This window comes from Balaenoptera ricei, chromosome 15, assembly GCF_028023285.1.
Source record: "Balaenoptera ricei isolate mBalRic1 chromosome 15, mBalRic1.hap2, whole genome shotgun sequence".
NCBI classification, from domain to species: domain Eukaryota; kingdom Metazoa; phylum Chordata; class Mammalia; order Artiodactyla; family Balaenopteridae; genus Balaenoptera; species Balaenoptera ricei.
In genome coordinates, this window is record NC_082653.1 from 774533 (window position 1) to 795440 (window position 20908).

A 20908-nucleotide genomic window follows, 5' to 3' on the forward strand; every position below is an offset into this window, starting at 1 on the left:
ATGTTGGAAGTTCTGGCGGACAAACGATCTTCTTTCTTCAACAAATAAGTGTCAAGGGAAAGGAGGGGAGAGGAAACTGTTCTGGCTGGAACATGACCTGAGACGTGGGGAGAGCACAGTGTCAGGACTCTGTTGGGACCCCAGTGCAAAGAAGTCAACTGCAGAAGATGTTTATCAGGCAAGCTGGAAGGTTTTTAACACAACAAATTATTTACTGATGGTTCTGAAATATTTTTACTTTTTAGGCATGCCAGTGGTACCAGAGTTATTTTTTGGTCCTTCCTTTTAGAGAAACATACTGAAATATTTATAGACAGAATTATATAACATCTGAGATTTGCTTTACGATAATACACTATAAGGAAGGGGTTGGAGAGAGAGACATGGAACAATAGTGGCTGTATGTTGATAATTGTTGAAGCTAAATTCTGGGAACATGAGGCTTCATTACATCACGCTCTCTTCTTTTGCATGTGTTTTAAATTTTCCATAAAAATTCAGTTCCACAAAAAGACAAGAAAGGAGAGGAAAAAATTATAGTGTAACAAAAAGAAAACAAGTAGGAAGATAGTAGATTTAAACCCAAATATATCAGTAACTTCACGAAATGTAAGTGGAAAAACGTTTCAATTAGAAGACAAAGATTGTAACATAAAAACAATACAAATTCTATGCTTCTTAGAAGATGCATCTAAAATGAAAGGCTAAAGAAAAACTGAGTAAATGAATGGGAAAAGGTTTTCAGTGCAAACGCTTCCTGGCGGACCAATACTGATCTCACAAAAAGGAGACTATAAGGAAAGACTGCAACCACAGAGATAATGAGACTAGTTCATAACAAAAAAGGTTCAATCTACTAGGAAGATATGATAATTCTGAATTTGTATGCACCTAATATCAAAACCTCAATGTATAAAACAAAGATTAGTGAGAAACCACAGAAAGACATACGTATAGTCATGGTGGGGGATTTAAAATACTTCTCTCAGTAACTAATGGGATAAGTAGACGCACACAAAATCAGCAAAGATAAAAAAGATGTGAAAAATAAGGTAAATAAATTTGGCTTAGTTGAAATAGTAGAAAACCACAGCCAAGTCAACAAGGGGGTTCTGCTTGGGAGCAGAGGGGGTGGAGACCGGGAGGGGCCTCTCCTCACCCTGGGAGTGAGCTCCAGGTTTGCCTTTGCATCATGCATGTACCAATTCTGCAATCACACACCCACGATTGTGGGCTCGTCTGCGTGTCAAACCTCAACTTTTGAAAGGCTTTAACACTTGCAGCCCTCATCCCATCTGGAGGTTTGTGTTGGGTTGCCAGGCGCCTCTGCCGCCCGCCCTCCTGTGAGACGCGCTCTGATACCGTGAGTCTGCCCTGGCGCTGGGCACTGGCAGAGCCCTAAGAGCGCTAAGCTTGAGGAGGGTCCTTGTTTCTTCCAAGTGACTGAGCGCCTTCTGCGTGTGCCAGGCGCGGGATACCGCGGTGGGGACTTCAGGGGCCCTGCTCTCCTGCCACAGCTTCCCCGTGTCAGCGGGGCAGACGGGGAGGAGGGAGGCAGAGTCGCGAGGAGCCGGGCACAGCGACCGCCATGCTGACCGTGGTCACCGTCAGTGCGCGCAGAGGGGAGGCGCGGGCCCCTACCTGCCCTGGGCTTCACCTGCACCAGGTAGCCGAGGCTGCTCCCCTCCGACTCCCTCCACTTCATCTGCAGCCGGTCCTCAGGCAGCACCGCCAGCCTCAGGCGGCCGCCTGCTGGGAAGGCAGGACGGGTGGTCAGGATTGCCCCTTGGCAACCACCCCAACCAGCTGTGGGGGCCCCGTCCTCAGGGTCCGAGGAGGCTGGAGCCCCATTAAGGGTCAGAGGGGGCCCAGTCCCACCTGGGGGAGCTCGAGAAGAGGCCCCACCCGGGGCTGAAGGAGGACCGGGTCCCTGGGGGTCTGAGGCGCCGGGGCCGCCTGGCAGCTCCCGGGAGGGCAGACTTCTGTCCAGGGAGGCCCCCGCCCCTGTGGAGTGAGGCCAGCCTCCCGGAGTGGCCATAACTGCCCCACCGGAAACGCAGGCACTGAGCCAGCACAGCAGCTGCCCGCCCGCCCGGATGTCCCCGCCGAGTCCCCGCAGCGGGAGACGCAGCTGCACAGCTGCAGGCCCCAAGGTCACCACTAGGTTCACACAGCCCATGAGGGTGGGGTGCCCTGGATGGGGGGTGCCCTGGGGTGGGAGGAGGACGGGGTAGCAGAGGTCTCAGCCCTCAGGCACAGCCTGACCTCCGAGCTTCCGGGAGCTCGTTGGCGGAGGCGACTATTTTTGGAAAGTGGGGACAGAGATGGGCTTCCTCTGGCCGTCCCCCTCAGTGCTGGGGCACAGGGGAAGGGCAGGGCTGGGGGGAGCCCACGGCAGACACAATGATCGCTTAAGAGCGGGGAGCAGCTGAGCCGGGTCGCCGGATGGGCCCCGCTGATCCCTGGAGCCTGGGCTGAAAGGCAGGAATGTCTCAGGAGCGGGGGCTTTGAAAAGCCCCTTGTGAGCAGGAAGCCCAGCTCATGAAGAGCCTCTGTCTCCCTGCGCCCCTGGCATGTTGGGGGCCATGCCCAGCTGCCTTCTGAGTCTGCAGGTCATGACCTTGGTGGGGCGCCTGGGAGCCAGCACCGACCCAGGGGCACCCCCCACGGGGCCACCCTCGGGGAAGGGCAGTGTGGATGTGGGGCCCCGCCTCACCCCAGCACTCCCCCGTCTACCCAGAGCCTGCGGGGACCTCGTGCTGTCTGGACTCAAGTGTCTGTGGGGGTCCCTTAGCGACTTGGCCCCCTCAGGGTGATCCTGTCAGAGCCCCAGGGACAGAGGTCCCTGACCACCTGCGTGGAAAAGTAGAACCAGGAAGATGCACCACCAGTAAGAAGGCGCTTAGCAGAGCCGGGGCTCCGGGCTGGGTGGCCACACGATGCGCCCCTGCCGCCCCCGACAAGGCCAGGCCTCGGCGGTCTCCTGCCCCTTCATCACCCGTGGGAGCTGGGTGCACGCCAGGGATGTGGCCGGCGGGGGTGACCGGAGCGGCCCCTGGGACGCGGACACCACCTCCCAGGGTCCATCTACGCAGCCCTCCCCTACGGGTTTGGGGTGTTACAAAGGATACAGCGACCAGCGTTACCCTGAAAGGGACACACCGTGAACGTCCAGTAGGGAGCGGAAGCGTCCCCTCACTGGATGGGGTGTAGCCGCCCAAGGTGCTACCGCAGGGGGCAGGGGGCTGATGTGACGTGTGCCTTAAAGGAGCTTAAATGAGCAGGGACCTGCTGGAGGCAGCATCTTGGGCTCTCCTGGGGGGCGGGGGTATCACTTTTTACTCTAGATTCTGCTGTTTGAAATTTTCACATTGAAAAGGCGTCTGGGGAATGATGGAAAAAACCATTAATATAAGAGGGAATTAAATGCACACCCAGTGTGTTAATAACTGTTAAAAAAAAAAACACAACCGGAAGACAAAAAAAGCCCAAATAAATGGAAAGACTGCAAGGTCAAGCCACAGCTGAGGGCGACACAGTGGGCAAAGCTGTCCCCTCTTCCCGTCTCTGCCCCCTTAGCACCTGTCCCCCCAGAACAGCAGCTGCTGGGGGCTCAGGGCCAGAGGGAGGCTGGTCCCTCGGGGGACCTGTGCCCCGGGCAGGTATGGCCTGGGGTGGGGGGCAGGCAGGGGCCACAGGAAGCCCACACCCGTGTCCTCACCTTGTCCCTGGCCGAGTCCCAGGGTGACACCCAGCCACAGCCAGAGGCCGACCCCGAGGTGGGGGCACACACGGACGCTCATGGTGCGTGGCCTGCGGGAGGAGGAGAGGCCACTCAGCCATCTGTCCGTCTGTCCCTCTGTCCCCTCCTGACCTCGAAGTCAGAGCTTCTTTGTCCGCGCCTGTGTAGGCCTGGGGCTGAGCCCATACCCGGAGGCCTCCAGCCACTTGCCCTCCTGTCCCCAGGGGCCAGCGTCCCACAGGCCTGGGGGAGCTTCCTGGATCAGGAGGTCAGCTGCCCTCCGTCTGCCCACCTGCACCCTCTGCATCCCGCCCTCGGGACATTCTCCACAGGCCAGCTAGGCCAGCTCGGGGCCTGGCCGCTGCTCTGGTCACTCACTTGTCATTAGACCAGCCTGGGGTGGCCACTGTCAGGGCCAAGGGGTCTGGGGAGGAAACCAAGGCCAGGTGGGGGGCGGCCCTGCCCACAGCCCTAATGCGGCATCAGAGCTGGGACCGGGACCCCTTCTGGAGCGGGACCCCAGCTGTGCCGCTTCCCCTGCTGGCCCCAGGAGGGGCGTGTCCTGGCTGAGGACCGGCCACCCAGGACAACCAGCACCCCTGGCTCCAGAGCTGGCCTCTCAGTGAGGTGGGGGGAGCCCCAAAGGTGGGCTTGGGTCCTGGGCAGCTGCCTCTGGCCCTCTGCTGAGAGAGCAGAGGGGAGCGCAGTGCCGGACCTCAGGCCTCCGGCCACCCCCGGCCCAGACACACCCAGGGCAGCGGAGCTCGGGGGCCTCGGGGCTGCAGATGGGCCAGAGGGCGAGGCACAGGTTATCCGGGCACCCCACCTCCCAAGCCAGGCCCCTCCCCTCCCCACAGAATTCAAGGCTGTGAACAGGACTCCGCCGCGCCTGCCCTCCTCCCCCCGTGACCCTGGGGGGCCAGGCCCCCTCCCCAGCCCAACACTGTGCATCCGGTCCTGCTGCGCCCGCCCCCGCAAGGAGCTCAGCTCCCCACCCCCGATCTCTCTGGAAGGGCAAAGTCATCCTCAGATCACAGACCTGGGTGCATCCCCTGGTGGCCCCTCCCTGTCCACCTGGCCCTGAGGCGAGTCACCAACCTGCTCCCGTCCCAGCGCAGCGTCCCTCTGTCCCGCGCGCTGCCATCTACCCTGGTCCTGCTGCATCCACAGGGAGGCTGTGGCTTATGAGGCCCCCTTTCCTCCGACGTCACTGCCCCGGCCCGCCCCCCGCCCACCCCGCGGCTTGACCCCTCCCCTGGCCCCCCTTCTCAGCTCTCCACTCTTCCCATCTGCTGCCCAGGACGTCTCTCCAAGCGTGGGGACACAGGTCCCAGTGTAAAGGACCCCATCGCACCACAGGGTGGGATCCAAGGCACCAAGGGGCCAAACACCTTTATCCCTCACTCCACATGGTCTGTTCCAAAGAGGCCCACGAGGCAGGCACCTGAGGGACCAAGGTCACCACGTGTGGTCCTGCGCGCCAAGCTGTGGGTGACGGGCATGGGGATCTCTGGCAGCCTGGAGCAGCACCCGGACCCCAGGGTCACGCCAGCCTCACAACCTCCCCACTTGTCCAGCATCGTGCCCCAACACCCGTGACCCCAAACCCAAGCCACTCATGGGTCCCTCTCCAGTGCCCCGCCCCCCAAGCCTCCTCCGCACCTGCCCCTTCTCTACAACCCTCCGCAGTCGCGAGGGCCAGTCTAGCACAGCCCCTCCCCCAGCCCTCCCCGCCCACCCCGAAGGCCCCACCCCAACCGACTAGGTTCCCCGCAGGCTGGGCCCGGTAACCGGGGCTTGCGGGGTCGGGGTGGGGGGGCGCCCAGCCTGGGCCCCAAGCACCCAACCCCTACTGGACCCTGGGACTCACCCCCCCAGAACCACCCTACCCCTACCTGGACCGGACCGGCCCCCTCCCCCCAGCTGCTCTGAGGCTGCCAGGGCGGCTCTAGCCCCCCGTTCTGGGCTCAGTTTCCAGAGGCAGAGGTGCTCTGGGGGAGGTGCGTGCAGCACAGGCCCCTCGGGCTGCTGGCCCGCAGAGGCCAGTCGACATTCGCTGGAGACTGGGAGAGGCCAAAGGTCGGGGGCTGGATGCTGCTGGAGGGGTGGGGCCCTTCCCAACGCCCCTGGAGGCTCCCGTCCCCCTCCCGACCCCCAGCCACTGGGCAGGCGCTGCAGGATCCAGCCAGCTCCCGGCCCTGACCCAGGTCGCTCAGGGCCCCTCCTAGCCTCCAGTCCTGCCCTGCGGCTGGTGCTCCTGCAGCAGGGAGGGGCCTGAGGACCCGAGGCGAAGGCAGTTCTGAGACCTGCGGTGGCCTGGGAGCCAGCCGCCCACGCCTGCGGACCCATGGCTGGACGCCGGCGGCTGCAGTGCTGGGGAATGCCCCGCGCTGGGTGCTGGCGCTGGGGGGGGGCGCAGGCAGGCCTGCAGTCCCGAGTGGAGGCCGGCAGAGGGCGCCTGGCCTGGTGGCCGCAGACACACAAACACTGGCACACACGTGTCTGTCCACGTCCACAGCTCACAGGCGCTCGGAACATGCGTGTGCACGCTCACGCAGCCCACCAAGGCGCCACTCTCCACGCTCGCAAGCCAGTAGGTCCTGAGCACTCTTGGCTGGACTCCGTGCAGCCCCCCGACCCACGTGCCCGCCCAGGAGTCCCTGCACCTGGCAGGTGCTCCACGCCCCTGAGGCCCGCGGCCTCGCAGCCCACCTAGCAGCGTCCGGGCTCAGCCAGGGCACAAGCTGCCCACGGTCACAGCTCAGAAAGGGCAGGACAGAGCCAGGCTGGCCCCTGCTGGGCAAGTCCTGCCGGCCTTCTGGAAGCTGCACAGCCGTCATGGCCCTCACTCTAGCGTGCAGGTGGGGACCCCGAGCAAAGGCCCCACTTCCCCTGGCCCCAGCAGTGGGGAGGTGGCCCCAGGAGCCCCAGCCCTGACCGCTTGGGAAGCCGGCCCTCAGTGCTGAGCAGAGCCTCCTCGGCCCCTTGGGGAGGTGCAGAGGGCAGGACCCCCACCACCCAGAAAGCCCCCCAGACATGCCCAAGAAGCCCTACTCCCCAGCTTCCTGCCAGGCCCGGCTCAGGGCGTGGGGTCCCAGGAGAGCTGTCAGCATCTGGCGTGCCGCAGGCCTGGGCCTGCTGGACACGGCCATCTGGCTGGGAGCGATGGTTGGACTGGGTAGTGCAGGTCACCTGCGAAAGCTCTGGAAAAGGAAGCTAAGCTGGGCAAGGGGGCTGCCTTTAGGTGTCTGCTGGTCAGTCGTGGTGTCTTGGCCAGGAGGTCTGGGGCAGACGGGTGACAGAGGCTGGCCAGGCCTCAGCTGGTGGACCGGCCTGGCTTCCTGGAGCCGGAGTCTGGGGAGGACAGCACGCAGCGGCCAGGGGGCCGAGGGCAGGTTCACGGCCGACGGGTGTGCTGTCCGGAGAAGCAGAGGCCCCGCGTGCTCAGCACGACCGGGGCTCAGCTGAGAACAGGCTCCGGCACCGCCCTACACGGCGCCCTGGCTGCCCGACCCGCCTCCACACCCACACCCGACTGCCTTCACCCCGGGGCCCCCCTGCCCAAAGCGCCGCCCTGCGACAGGACAGCACAGAACCACCCAGAAGACACAGCTCCAGCCCGGAGCCTCCAGTTCGCCCCGCGTGGCGGCCACAGGTGCCCTCGGTCAGGCAGTTTCAGGGTGACGGAGGCTGGCTGACCGCCAGCTGGCAGCCCCAAGTCTACCCAGGGCCAGGGGAGTGTCGGACTGTCCTTACAGAACTGCCCTCCCAGGCAGACACCCAACCGGGGACTTTTCTCCCCCGAACGAGGGTGCCGCCGCGGATGCCCCCGTGTGCGGCAAGGGAGCTGGATGCTCAGGCCCTCGCTGCCAACCCAGCCGGGAGGAGAGGGCCTGGCACCGTCCTGGGCCCAGCGAACAGACCTGCAGAACAGCAGGGGTGCCTGTCCTTTGCCCGCAAGGGGTCTCGGGCCACCCACCTAGTGTTCCGACGCGATGCCTGAGAGCAGAGCTCATCTCAGGCCAGTCAGCCTCAGGGCCACGCGCGTCAGCGCGGGGGGCTCCCGGGCAGAGGGCAACTTACTCCAGCTGAACATGGCCTCCTGGACCAGAATCGACAGGAACGAAGTGCCCCCGAAGCCTTCAGGGCTGGGGCAGGATCCCGGAGTCCCGATCCCAACAGGCTGGGGTTCCAGCACGGAAACCTGAGTGTCAGGACAGACCGCACCCCGCTGTCCGGCCCGGTGCTGACCCGAGGGCCGCCTGCAGTGCAGCCCACCGGCCCCGGTGAGGACCCACACCTCACACCTGGCTGGCCCTCCTGAACGCCTCTGCGCTGGGACACCTGGTCCCGGGCTGGCAGACCACGTTTGACCCTGGCTCTTGGGCTGACCTGGGTCTTCTCATCACCCTGAGCCTGATCTCTGGCCTCAGATCCGAGCGTGGCAGACTACTGGCTCAGTGACAGGCCTTCAGGGTCAGCCAAAGGCACAGGTGCTGGCCACTGGGTGTCCCGTCCCCCGTGGGTGTCTTCCTTAGGGAGAACTGTGGGTGGCAGGGCTGCCACTCCCCACTCAGGGACGTGCTGCAGACCTGCCACACGAGCCACTGCAATCCGGCTGTCCACACGGGGAGGGCCCGTCCCGCGGGGCAGGCAGCAGGTACGTCGCACACAAATCATACAGGAGGCCTGGGGAAGCCCGGCTGACCGGCCTGAGGGCCGGCAGAAACGAGTGCGGGGACAGAGGACCGAGCACGGCGTCATGTCACGTGGTTGTCAGCGCCGGACCATAAGAACGGGGTGGCCGGCACACAACCGTCAAAGTCAAGTGAGCTCGGGCGACAGTGAGATCCAAACCACAGTGCAGGAGGCTGGAGGAGGGGCCGCGATCACTGCACGACCCCCCAAGCTGATGACGGGCTCTAGGGTGACGGCAAGGCCAGGCAGGCGGTGCTCGGGTCGGGCGGATGCAGGCCAGCACCGGTGCAGAGACGGACTGGGGAGCGGAGGGCAGGGGGCAGGGGGCGGCTCTCAAACGCCAGGCAATCTCTTCCAAAGGAAGAAAGAACGAGAGCGACCAGGAAGTGAAAGTTGCTTCAAGGAGACAGACCTCAGTCACGGTCACTGGGCAGCCGCGTGCGCCGCTGGGGAGGCGTTTATTACCGAGCGCACTGGGGGAAGGGGCTGGGTGTGGCCGGCCCCCGCAGCAGCAGGGAGCCCTTCCTTCGACAGCGCCCGGCCCGGGGCCCCGGAGAGCGGGGACAGGGAGGCACACACCCCTGGGGTCCCGGCCGAGGCTGTCTTCCTGCGCAGCCAGTGCTTCTTGGGTGGAAAGGAAGGAGCGAGGAGGTGGCGTGGCCGCTGCGCCCTACCAGTCCTGGTTGTCCCAGCCGTCGTCCACGGCGGCCGGCGGTGCCGCCTCCTTGACGGCCCTGGCCCTGGTCCTGCCCTCCGCCCCGCGCCCCCAGGCCTCCCCACCACCCATGTCGTCGCCGTCCCTGTTGCTGGACGCAGACGCGGGGCCCGAGCCCCACGCGTCCCAGCCGTCCGAGCTCCTCTTGTCGGCTGAGGGGTCCGCACACGTCCAGCTGTTGCCGCTCGGGGACCTGTGGGCCCTAGCAGGGTCGGTGCTCCCAAAGGTCTCCCAGAAGTTCCGGTCGGTGGTGCCGTGGGAGCTGTCCCCGCCGCTGTTCTGACAGCTCCGGCCCTCCGGGGCTCTGGGACAGAGAGCGGTCTCTGAGCGGCTCCCAGAACCAGAAGGTCCAGAAGGTCACCGTCATGGCCCTGAGCCACTGGGTCTTCCCCAGGCTCCTCCCCAGAGAACGGGGGTCAAGGCCGAGTCCAAGCCCCCAGCCAGAGCCCCATCCCCAACCAGGGCGCTCAGCCAGTGCCACTCAGGGTCCCAGAGCCACTGTTCTCGCTCTAGGGCAGAGAAACCCAGTCTCAGGGCGGCTCCGCCATGGAGTTGAGGCCGTGGAACCTGCGGGAGGGACTCAGGTCTCCTGCCACCAGAGCCCACTCTCCGCCAGTCCCACCCAAACGCAGGATGTTTTGAAGGAAAATGTAAAGCGCTGGTTTCCTGCAGCGATTAAGGGGAAAAAAACCCCAGACCCTTCTCTGCACCGTGGAGTCCCTCACCCAAACCGCAGTCGCACCACTGAGCACAGCGGACAGCGCGCCGTGGGGGAAGCGCTGAGGCATCCCGCCCGTGAGCGCGGGAAACGCGCCCAGCCTCGGGCAGACGGACAGCACGCGCCACGGCCGGAGTGGCCGCTGCTCCGGGCCCGGCCCGAGACCATCCATCCCCCCACCAGATCCCCAGGGTCCCACCTGGGGTCAGAGAAGAAGGCTGACCAGTCTGGGCTCGCAGCAGAAAGGCCCGGGCGGGAGCCCTGAGTGCTCCGGAGTCCTGGGAGGTGGGTCAGAGCCCAGCCGCACCCCCTCTCCCTCAGCCTGTCCCACAGAGGCGAGGCTGAGACTCTCTCCCTCCCCAGCCCTTGATGGTGGCAGCTCCCACGAGGTCGAAGGCAGGGCTTCAGGTCAAGAGGTCAGGGGGCCGACGTGCCTCTCTGCACCCCCAGGGCTCCAGGGGTTTCTGCACTGTGACCCCTGAGCCCCTGGGGGAGACACACCTGCCTCCCAGAGACCCCAGGGGAGAATGCCACGGAAGGGGGCCCACTTCGGGAAGGGGGGCTGGTATACCTGTCCAACGGGTCCTCCGCTCTCCCAGAAAAAAAGGTGGTGACGTCCCTCCATCCCCTGCTACCAACTCCCTGGACCTGGAAGGAGACAGAGGCGCTCAGCCTGGGCTCTGACGCCAAGTGCAGAGTTGGGAGACCTGGGTGAAGCTTAGGAACACGGTGACACCACGGGGCTCGGGCCGGTTCGACCCGGGCAGGCTCTGCCGGGGACAGCGGGATGCCCGCTGTGTGGACGCAGAGGCTGTGGCCCCAGGAGCTCAGCGGAGAAGCTCCTGGGTGGGAAGCAGGACAAACGCCAACCCACCCCTCCGCCCCGCCCCCAGTGGCGCTAAGGCAGAGAAGACGGCCGCCCCCAGCGCACTCACCAGGGGAGGTCGGCAGCAGCAAGACAAGGGCAGAAAGAAAAAAAGCAACAGGTTAGCGGCTGTGACGGGCGCCTGTCAAGCTGTTTCCATATTCCTCAAGCTGTCGGCACCGGAGCGTCTACCTGACCCTCCTCACGTCCTACAGGCCCCTCGGGCCAAGAAGCCGTGCGGGGCATGAAGCGCCCGGCCCTTCCTGCTCGCGGTTCCGGGCTCCTTGGAATATGGAGACGCTTTCAGCCGAGCCCGCCTGCCAGGCGGGGCTTCCCTACCTTGGCCGCCAACTCAGAGAACCCACTGGACACATCATCAAAAATCTTTCCCTCCTTCACCTGGTGGATCGAAACAGCATCGTCATAGCCTTGGCAGGTGCCCTGCTGCCCATTACGGACAAAGGACAACGCCCACCGACACCTGTCAGGGGACCTGCCTCCGCGCCACGTCGCCCCCTCCCCAGAAGCGAAGGGGAGGAGCAAGCCGACCACACTGCAGCCCGGGCCGGTCTCGCGGTCTCGCTCGGACCCTCCCCCGGCGGTCTCCCGAGCACAGGCTGGCACTGGCTGCAACCTGCACGCCCCCCACCCCCGGGAGCTTCTCTCGCCGCCCTGGCCTCCTCCGGGGCGAGGGGCCGGGCGCACACCCAGCCCCGCGGGAGCAGAGTACAAGGCCAGGCCTTGCTGGGCTGCGGGACGAGAGCCACAGGCGCAGCGCACGCATGAGGCCACAGGGCGTGAGCACGGGAGCCTGAAGCCCGAACAGAGCCTCCCAGCACCACCTGCCCCCCGAACGAGGCCCACGGGAGCCGTACGCAGCCGAGTACCGGAGTCCCCGCGTTACCTTCTCCTGGGCAGGTTTGAGGACACCCTCGTTCAGACTGTGGCCCAACTCTGACGCCTGTTGGAAGGAAAGACGCGATGAGAAAAAGCCGCGTACGCGGCAGCACCTTCACCCCAGGACTGTGAGCTCTGCCCGCGGAGGGAAGGCCGCAGACGGCGAGCAGCCCACCAGCACCCGATGCGCCACGCTGTCGCAGAGGCGGGAGACCGCTGCCCCGGCCTACGCGCCCTGGGAAGGGACTCGGGACAGCCGCAAGCTCTTGGAAGTCCACCCCACCCGGTGGCCACCATCAGGCTCTCCCCATCGGAGCCCACAGGATCCATCCCAGGAGAACAGCCCCTGGCAGCCCCCCGACACAGACGGGTGGATCCCAAGCCCCAGCTGCCCTCCAGGGGCCCCGCGGGAGTTCGGACAGAAGGGGATGGAGCCGGGGAGCGCGCCCAGGCCAGCAGCTCAGGTGGGGGGCAGGCAGGACAGAGGGGAGGCAACCACGGAGCGGGGCCCTCGCGCCTGGCACAGGACTCCCCAGCACCCCCACAGCAGCAGCCTCGGGTTCTGGATCCCGCGCCTCCTGCCTGTGACGTGGACGCCCGAGCGCCGTGGATGGGCCACGCGGGAGCCCGTCGGGCTGGGGAGCAGCTCCGAGCGTGAGGACAGGGAGCCGACATGCGGGCCGCAGCGCGGACCACCCGGAGCAGGGCACGCGCCGGACACACAAGTGGGGGGCGGCATGCACGAGCACGGATGCGGCCTTACCAGCTCTGGCTGCTGCTTGGAACCCCAGAACTTTACCCAGACAGCATGGGGAGACGGGGGGTGGGGGTGGGAGAGAGAGCAAGGCGGTGGGAGCGGTGTTCGGCAACAACCAGGACAGGATCCCGTGGGCGCCGCACGCTCGCTAGACCCGGCACCTCCCGCCTGGGATCTTTCCAGCACGGTAGGAGCAAGCAGTTAGGGAGTTGAGATGGGGGCTCAGAGAGATCAGCCCTCGGGGCGTGAGGGGGCCCGCGTGGCCCCAGAGGCTCCTTGGACGGCCCGGCACCACGCCGGGACCGCCGGGGCTGCCAGCCAAGGTGTGAGAAAAAGACGAACACCAGGGCCCGAGATGCCGCCCGCGAGAAGGGAGGGCGCTAACCAGGGACAGAGGCATGCTGTTGCCACAGGGTGCAGACCCCGGTCCCCTGGGGGGCGCTGGGCCTCCGGTGTGCGGTTGCCCAGACATGGCACAGAGCCTCCTTCCCCACGAGGCGAAGGGCACAGGGGCCTATGGCTGCCCGGCTACCAGGGACGGGGCAGGATCTAAGCCTCCTCCACCTGCTAACCCGCAGGCGCCCAAAGTGGCACATGGACACGTGAGCCTGGGAGGCAAATGCACGCACGGGCCTGTCAGTACCCGAGTTGCCCGCAGAAGCGCCCTTCCCCCGAGCGCGGGGCACGAAGCAGGCGACCAGCCTAGAAACCTTGAGAGCACGAATGCAGAGGCTTCCTTTGTTACCTTTTGACTTGCCTGGGATCCAAACTTTGTCGCCTGAAAGGAAACACAGAAAGAGGGCTTTCTGGTCAGCCGCCTGACGCTGGCCACCAGGGCTGCACGTCCTTGGGGCCCAGACACCCGTGCTGGTCTCCTGACGGCCGCGAGGCACTGGTGCTCACCCCACAGCAGCTCTAAGGGGCCCCGCAAAGCTGCCCACCACACCCGCTTCCCCTGGAGGGGGGCAGTCAGGGGAGGGGCACCCAGGATGAGGGAGCAGAGCTGACACCGACCTCCCCGCTCTGGAACGCAGGGCGTACAGGCCGCCCACGGGCCCACAGGTGGGGCAGGTCCCTCTCCAGCGAGCGCTCCCCCTCCCTGCCGCGCGCAGTCTGGTCACACCTCTCACCTCTGCCCAGCACCCCAGCCGCTCTCATAATAAGAGGGAAAGGCCTGGATCCCCACCGCAGCCCCGCAAAGCCCCGGAGAGAATCAGCAGAGGCCACGTGGCAAAGCGCTGGTGCCCCAGCGCCAGGCTCCTCCCCGGGCTCTGGCCCTCAGAAACTCCTGGCCTGGCCTCTCCAGGCCTCTGTGCTCTGGGTCAGCCTGACAGGCAGCCTCTCGTCCCTGCTCTGGGCTTTCCTGTCACCACCACGGCACGGTCTCCCCGCCAGGCCCGAATCCTCGCACACACCTCTGTCCTGTCCCTTCCTGCCTGGCTCCCACCCGGTCGCCGCCAGGAGCCGAGCACATGCCCACGACCCATCTGCCTGTCCTGACAGAACCCCCAAATCCTGCCTCGTCTCGAGCCCAGGAGCAGGCGAGGGCAAGAGGAAACTCGGGCGGTCTATACCCTGGAGACCCAGGAGCAGAAACCCGAGGCTTTGCTGGGGCCAGGGGGAGGGGGAGGCAGGGAACCTGGGACACGCTGACCCCCCGCCGGCACCCCCTCCTGGGGCCAGCCCAGCCCCTGCAGGCAGCTCCGCTCTGGCCGGTACACCACCAGCTGCCACAGCACAGAACGTCCGTGGGGCCTGGAGGATTCGCCAGGGCGAGAGGCCGCTCGCCGAAAGCCCCTCAGGGCAGATGGACGCATGGCCTGAGCCCCGTCAGGACCCCCTGGTCTCCCAGAGCCACCTGGCCTGCGCGGCCGCGTGACGGGACAGGCTACTTACACCCTCCTTAGCTGCTGAGGCAAACCTGCTTGCTCCAGTGGCGAAACTGCTCCAGCCCTGAAAGGAAGTGACACAGAAGCCACACGGTGGCTCCACGCGTGGCCACCAGGGGGTGCTCCTCGGACTCGCGCCGGCCGCCTGGCACCCACGTTCTGCGGGAAGGACGCAGCCGGGGCCCCGGAGGCAGCTCCCGGCCCGGCTCCCTGGAGACACGCCTTCCCCTGAAGCGCCCCGCCGCCCCTCCAGACAGACCACGGGGCGCTGGGGCCACCGAAAGCTGTCCTTCCTCTAAGTCCAAGGTTGTTTCCCCTAAGCCTCCAAGATAGATGAAAGCAATTTGGAAATAGAAATTCTTCATTTAAATCCCAACTCAGCCTGTTCCTCCTGAGGGAGACGCGGAGGGACCCTCACGAGGAACTGAGAAGACAAGTGCACGCGGCCTCTTCCCCGTGGCGGGCGGGGTGACACGGAAACACAAACACTACAGCCTGGGAGGCGCTTCCGGAGAGCCGGCTCCCGCACGGCGGGCCAGGCCGACAGCCCTTTCTTCCCCGGGGCAGCCCCGGCCCAGAACCCACGTGCTTGGCAGGCTCCGCCAGGAGCGGGCGGCCAGGCGGGCTCCGCTCAGAGGAAACGAGCCTTTTGCTCAATCTGAGGGACGCGTCTTGTCGCCAAAGGAAACAAACGACAAAATACGCGTGGGATTAAACACCGTAAGCGGCGCTTTAAGAAAAGGACGTCAGTGAAGGAAAGGGAGGGGGGCCTCTGTGAGATGGGCCAGTGCACGATCCCAGGACGGCCAGGCTCCAGGCTCCGGGAGGCCCCTGGGGGGCGGGGGACGGGCAGGACGGGCGTCCTCACCGAGTACAGGGACGACATGGCGCTGTTGAGGAAGTCGTCTTCCCTCTTCGGAGGCGGTACCGTGTTCCCAAACCCCACGTAGCGGTTCTCCTGGGCCCTGGCGGGGACACAAGCAACAGCCCTGCTGCTCCCGACAGCTGGGGGTGCGGAGGTGCCCAGACCTGGGATGGGCACCCCGGAGGACGTGCGGCTCCCACACCCCAGTGTGGGGTCAGGCTCTCCTCTGTTCGTGGGATGAGGCCCTCCTGCTGCACCTGCCAGAGGACCTGGCGAGACCCAAAGCGACAGCCGGTCACTGCAGGGAGTGGGACAGGCTCGAGCACAGGTCGGGCAGGCTCCAGGAAGGAAACACGTCCTTTCTGCTCCCAAGCATTCTTAGCAGTGACTTTCTCTAAGTGGTTTTCTCTCCACTCGAGCCCCCCACCCGAACCTGGGCTGCCAGACAGCACCGCAGGAGGCCTGCCGACTCTGCACCCCTTGCAGACATGGACAGCAGCCTCCCCAGACCCTCGCAGGGGCCAAACCCCGGGGGCCAGGTCTGCCTGGGCCTCCCCCAGCTTCCCCGAGCCCCCCGGGGGCCTTACCCTTGATAGGAGCCAAGGTCATCGTTCAGCCAGTCTTCAAAAGCTTTGTCCGCGGAGGTGGTGGAGTTCCGCAGCTGGCCAGAGGCTCTGCAATGGAGGGTGAGAAGTCAGAGAGGCCGACAGGGGGTGGGCACACGCCCACAGGGGTCTCTGGGAGGTGCCGTCACGCCCACCTGATCACACCCGGCTCCTCCAAAGCTTGGAGCAGAGTGGCCCAGGCTTAGGCTCAGCGGCTGAAGCCGGCAAGAGGCAGGGGGGGCGCTACAGCCTGGTGGGGAGGGGGGGCCACAGCAGCTCCACGCCTGCCCACGCCTGCCCACGCCTGCAGGGAGGCCGCAGGGGTCGAGGCCAAAGCAAGCGCTCGGCAGGGGTCTGGAGCCCTTCCGACCGGAATCTCCCCACACAAGGGGGAGGAGGAGGGGAGGGCCACTAGGCACCCCTGGTGTCAACAGGGAGCTCTCTCTGAGACCGGTCACCCCGGAACACCAGCCTCCAACCCACAAGAGGACACAGGATGCCCGCCAGGGGGATGGGTCACCCTGGGGACGTGGGCAGCCCTCAGGCAGGACAGGAGACGTACACAGCACTGGGTCCTACAGAGATGCCGTGTGCTGTAGGCACAGATCTGAGGAACGGGGAATGGTGTTTCTACTTCAGACGTACCTTTACTGGTTGAATTTCTACTAAAAGTTTGAATTGTAACTTAAAAAGTTGTTTTTCCCACTGACTTTCAGAAACGGCTCACAACTGGAGCTGTTACCACAACAGCACAGGGACCCTGAGCCACAGTTAAGGTCAGAGCCGGGCAAACCTGGCCCAGAGCCCAGCCCGCAGGCCAGACGAGTAGCTACCGGTGGGCAGAGGACGGCAGCGTCTTGGGCTGCGGTGGGGTCCAGGTCTGGGCGGGCGATGACTCCAGAGACCATTCCCTGCCTTCGGCCAGAGCGGCCACCTGCAGAGGGAGCCTGGGTGTCAGGCAGCGAGGATGCCGCCTGCCCCCCACACGGCCCCTTGGGCTCAGCTGCCACGGGCCGGGGCTCTGCGGGTGCCGACACCGAGACTGGCTCTCACGATGGGCAGAGTGAGCAAGCTCTTGGTCGGTGTGGCGCCCGGGCCCCCTCTGAACCCCCCGAATGGATGCAGCGCTCCCCAGAGGCTGCGAGGAGGGCCCATCCCTCAGCCCTCCTAACCACAGGCCACCTGCTTCCCCTTGGGTGGGGCGAGCTGGGGCCACGCGTCCTGTCTGTGTGTGGACTGCACGTGGCCTCCGTGTCGTGTCAGAACCCACAGGAGATCTCAGCTCCTGGAACCACTACAGCAGCCGATGTTCAGCGCTTACTGAACACCTGAACCCACAAAGCAGCCTGCACACGGCCGGGCGGCCTGTCCTCACCTTGTCCCTGAAGAGGGCGGCGGCCTTGCTGCTGTACTTCTCCTGCAGGGACCAGCAGGGGTCGTAATCCTCTTGACACTCCAGGAACTCCCGGAACTTAGCGTTCCCGCCGGCCTTCATCTTCTCCAGCTCTGCGTCCTTCCACTTGTCCATAGTGACGGAACGGACAAAGCTACACACCAGAGGGCCGACCTCGCCACCAGTACCAGCATCCAAGAGCCCACCCCAAACAGTCTCGAACTAGACACATGCACCTCCTGTGCCAGAGCACCGGAGGGGGTAGGAGCTGGCCTGTGAGGTGGCCCGCACCTTCCCGTCACCCGCCAGGTGGCAGGCCAGGAGCAAAGGGCACTGACCTGAGATGCACCCCGAGCCCGCGGTGCTTCCCTGAGCACTCCAGGCAGATCCAGATGCCGTAGGTCACGCTCACCCACTGAGGGTTGAAGGCGCCGCACTCAAAACACACCTGCGAAAAGCGCCCAGGCGACTCACCCGGGGCGGGGCGGGGCAGGGCCCAGGGACCCCGAAGACCCAATGGGGGGCCCCGAGAGGGGGCAGAGGGAGGCTGGCTGGGAGGCCAACGGTGACAGGGAGGGAGGACTCTGAGGCCGCGAGCAGCTCTGAGAGGACCCCGAAACCTAAGCCAAGTGTCAAGGAAAAGCGCACACTTACATTGTTTTCATCTTGCACCCGAACTTCCTTAAGAACTTTCCTGGTTCTCGGGCTGGCCATGGCGCTGTGAAAGAGAAAAACAAACTTTTCAACTTCCAAATAGGTCACTTCACAAGAAGATCAACCTTTGGTGCAAACACACTACAAAGTATGACTTCAAGAAATTCCGTGAGGCTGCTTGGAAGCTGCAGGGCAACAGGGCTACTTACTGCAGGAACCTGCTCTCCACGTGCTAAGAAAAGCCGAGATCAGTCCGGACGCTCCCGGGCCAACCGCAGCGGGATTATTAGGGGCAACGCGCAGTTACTGGAGGCCGCTCATCACGTACCATCAAGACCACGCGATTTATAAAAACATCGGTCTTCTGGTGAAGTTCACAGCAAGGGGTGGTCTTCACAAAACGTGCTCAGACTGGCTGTTAAATCTCATTTCCCCTTTTCAGGGCGACACGCCAGACTTGGGCTGACAGTATCCGAAGACAGGGAGCCCCACATTCTCGGCCCCCGCAGCCCCTCTACCTTCCTACCAGCGCAGGGAGGCTCCTGGCCTGGGGCGGAAGCGGTGGCCCCGAGTGACACGGGAAGAGGCTGGCCTCCCTGGGACCATCTGAAGGATGGAGGTGACAGACAGCATGGCCACAGCAGGGCAAGGACAGGGGCCTATGGGCCAGCAGACCTGCCACCGCGCCTCAGGGGGACACTGCCGGGGAACAGCAGCCACACAGCCTGGGCTGAAGAGAAAACCCATTTACCTCTTGATAGATCTCCTAGCTTCGGCAAAGTTCAAGTTCAACGGGTGGCCTGGTAAGTTTCAGGCAGGGGATGGGGAGGGAGCCCAGCGTGGTGTCGGCAGTAAAGTAACCCCATGGATGCCCAGCCTGAGTCTCAGGCTGGCCCTTCCCTTGTGACCAGGACCTGCAGGCTGTCCCTCCGGCTCCCCCGGCAGCATGTGTCCTCTCAGGGCACACGGGCCGCTTAAGGGCCACCTGTGCTGCGGGTGGTGTCTCCAGCCTCCGACCCTGCACCCCGCTGTCTGTGAGGGACTGCTCCGACCAGCTTCCCTGCCAATGCTTCAGCGGGAAAATCCCAGGGGCAGCAGTCACCTTCGGTTACTCCCCAAGGGGACCCTGCCTCTCCCCACACCCAGGCCTCCTGAATCCTGAGCCCCGGGATGCCTAACGCCCACAACGCCCACTTCTGAGCCAGCTGAGGTTAGCAGACAAATGTCTGCTTTCTGTAACCGAGGGAAACAAAGCCAAGGGCTCGCCAGAGGCGCCTTTCTGCTCTGTATTTCTCTGTGCTGTGCATGACGGTCTCGAAGGCAAACACCTGAACCCACAATCCTGCCCAGCACCCAGCACCCGGCCCGACCCATCCAGGTGGGACCCTGTCCTCACACTGAGCTCCAGTCACCCACAGAGCGAAGGCAGAAATGGGTGGCCCCTGGGAGCTCTTTCCAGAGAACTGTGCCTGCCCAGAGGCTCCCGTTCTGGCCAACAGAACCCAGGCAAACAAAAGTCAGAACTGGGGTGAGCCTGCCCTGAATTTCTTACCGTGTAAAAGAAGGCAGAGAGAGCGTCTGCAGAACTACTGCAAGGAAAATACGTGGAAAGTAAATGACTTGGCTCGGATTTAAAAGGAACTTTTTTTGGACGTGAGAATCCTTTACTTCTGTGAAATGCTAACTTTAATACATAAAAAACAAATACTTCCTAACTTTCAAAACTATAGTTTGTCTTGAAAAATAATCCAAGAACTCCTGCATTAATGCTTGAAACCAAACATAGCTCTCTGCAAGTGAACGTGGCCTCAGTAAACGGTGAACCAAATAACACTTCTCAGTTTACGGAAGAAGCTACTTGACAGACGGCAGAACGCTGTTCCTTAAGTTGGGACTTCCTCAATGTCTGAGATGAAAAGGGATGACTTAGGGACACCGCTTGGGGCTGTTACACAGGCGACGGGCAGAAATCCTGCTCAGCTTTCTCAGAAACCACCTGAGGCCCCCTACGCCGAAGAACAACCGTTTCTCACCTTAAAACACCATTACTTCTGAACTTCTGCAGGGTGTGGTCCCAGAAAGGGATGCCAAAGCCAACTTAAACGCTAATTATCCCCTGGGCCATTATCACAGCCCCACCTGGCACAGATACAGAGGATGGCGGAGCCCTTAGGCCTGCACTAAATGACACAATTAACTCTCACATGGGTGGTCAGCGATGAAGCTGTTTAACAGGGCAGACGAGAAGCACAGTTCTTCTACCTAAACGCACGGCCGCTGACAGAGAATTCCAAAGTCCCTTCTTGGTTTCCTCTCCCTCCCCCAAGACGATCACCCACGGCCGCCAAGGGTGAGGCTGCCATCTCCGATTATACCGGCCTCTCCAACACCGAGGGGGAGGACCCTTCCTTCTTAGGAGTGGAAGCCCCTTCAGAACTCAGACCCGGCCTGACGGGACCCTGTGTCCAAACCAGCTCCTGGTTCCGAAGGAAGGGACGGGGCAGGGCCGGCTCGCCCCACGGAGGGGGTGTTGGTGGGCAGCGGCCCGTGACAGCCTCAGAGGAAAGAAGGCTGGGGGCGGGGGGCGAGCTGCGGGGGGGTGTGGGTCCAGGCGGGGGGGGCCAGAGGAGGGGGGACGGCCGGGGGCCCGTGGACCAGCCCCGGGGTGGCCGGGGGAGGGCGGGGTGGGCGCTTCCAGGTCCTGCGGACAGCGGCCTCGGGGCGGGTGGGGGTCTGGGCGGAGGCGGCCGCCAGGAGGGGTCGTGGACCAGCCCGAGGGGAGCCGGGGCCTCGGGGCCTCGGGGCCTCTGCCGCGCGCTTACCGGGCAGAGGGCTCGATCCTGCGCGCCGGGTCGGGCCGGGTCAGGCCGGGGTCAGGGCCGGGGTCCTGGCCGGGGTCGGCCGCGCCGCGAACCTCACCGAGGACGAGCGCCGGCCACCCACCCCACCGCCACCCGCTTCCGGCTACGTCGCGCCTCGCAAGGCCTCACGGGAAGCTGGGGACGGGCCGGCGGGGGCGGGCCTTCCTCCCTGCCTGCTTGGCCGGAAGCGCTGCCTCACCCCGTCGCTATGGGGACGCGTCCTCCTCCGGGCTGCTGTGTCAGAGCTGC

At 64.2% G+C, this 20908-nt stretch overlaps 2 protein-coding genes across 10 annotated transcripts in view; both read right to left on the reverse strand.

Moving 5' to 3' along the window:
- The window catches only part of COL20A1 (collagen type XX alpha 1 chain), a 30739-nt gene extending 22845 nt beyond the window's left edge, over window positions 1-7894 (reverse strand). For 6 of the 7 annotated variants that reach the window (XM_059896012.1, XM_059896013.1, XM_059896015.1 and 3 more), the window contains exons 1-3: window positions 4841-4885; window positions 3722-3813; window positions 1642-1749 (exon numbers count right to left, since the gene is read on the reverse strand). In XM_059896012.1, coding sequence (XP_059751995.1) covers window positions 1642-1749; window positions 3722-3803 — 190 coding nt within the window. In that variant the 5' untranslated portion in view covers window positions 3804-3813; window positions 4841-4885. Of the gene's footprint in view, window positions 1-1641; window positions 1750-3721; window positions 3814-4840; window positions 4886-7825 lie in introns of those variants that run through there. The other variant, XM_059896011.1, reaches the window with a different exon arrangement.
- A 969-nt stretch (window positions 7895-8863) lies between these two features.
- On the reverse strand, window positions 8864-20767 carry ARFGAP1 (ADP ribosylation factor GTPase activating protein 1). Of its 3 annotated transcripts, none has more exons than XM_059896890.1 (13): window positions 20621-20767; window positions 17799-17862; window positions 17483-17592; window positions 17127-17298; window positions 16585-16685; window positions 15734-15820; window positions 15150-15246; window positions 14289-14345; window positions 13138-13170; window positions 11643-11699; window positions 11078-11137; window positions 10445-10515; window positions 8864-9459 (listed from the first exon to the last, which is right to left on the reverse strand). In XM_059896890.1, exons 2-13 carry the CDS (start codon window positions 17856-17858, stop codon window positions 9111-9113), a joined length of 1254 nt encoding a protein of 417 aa, XP_059752873.1. In that variant the 5' UTR covers window positions 17859-17862; window positions 20621-20767; the 3' UTR covers window positions 8864-9110. The 3 variants fall into 3 exon arrangements, with proteins under 3 accessions (XP_059752873.1, XP_059752872.1, XP_059752874.1); XM_059896889.1 differs by having other exon boundaries at window positions 10445-10521; XM_059896891.1 differs by lacking the exon at window positions 11078-11137.
- Between the last annotated feature and the right edge of the window lie 141 nt (window positions 20768-20908).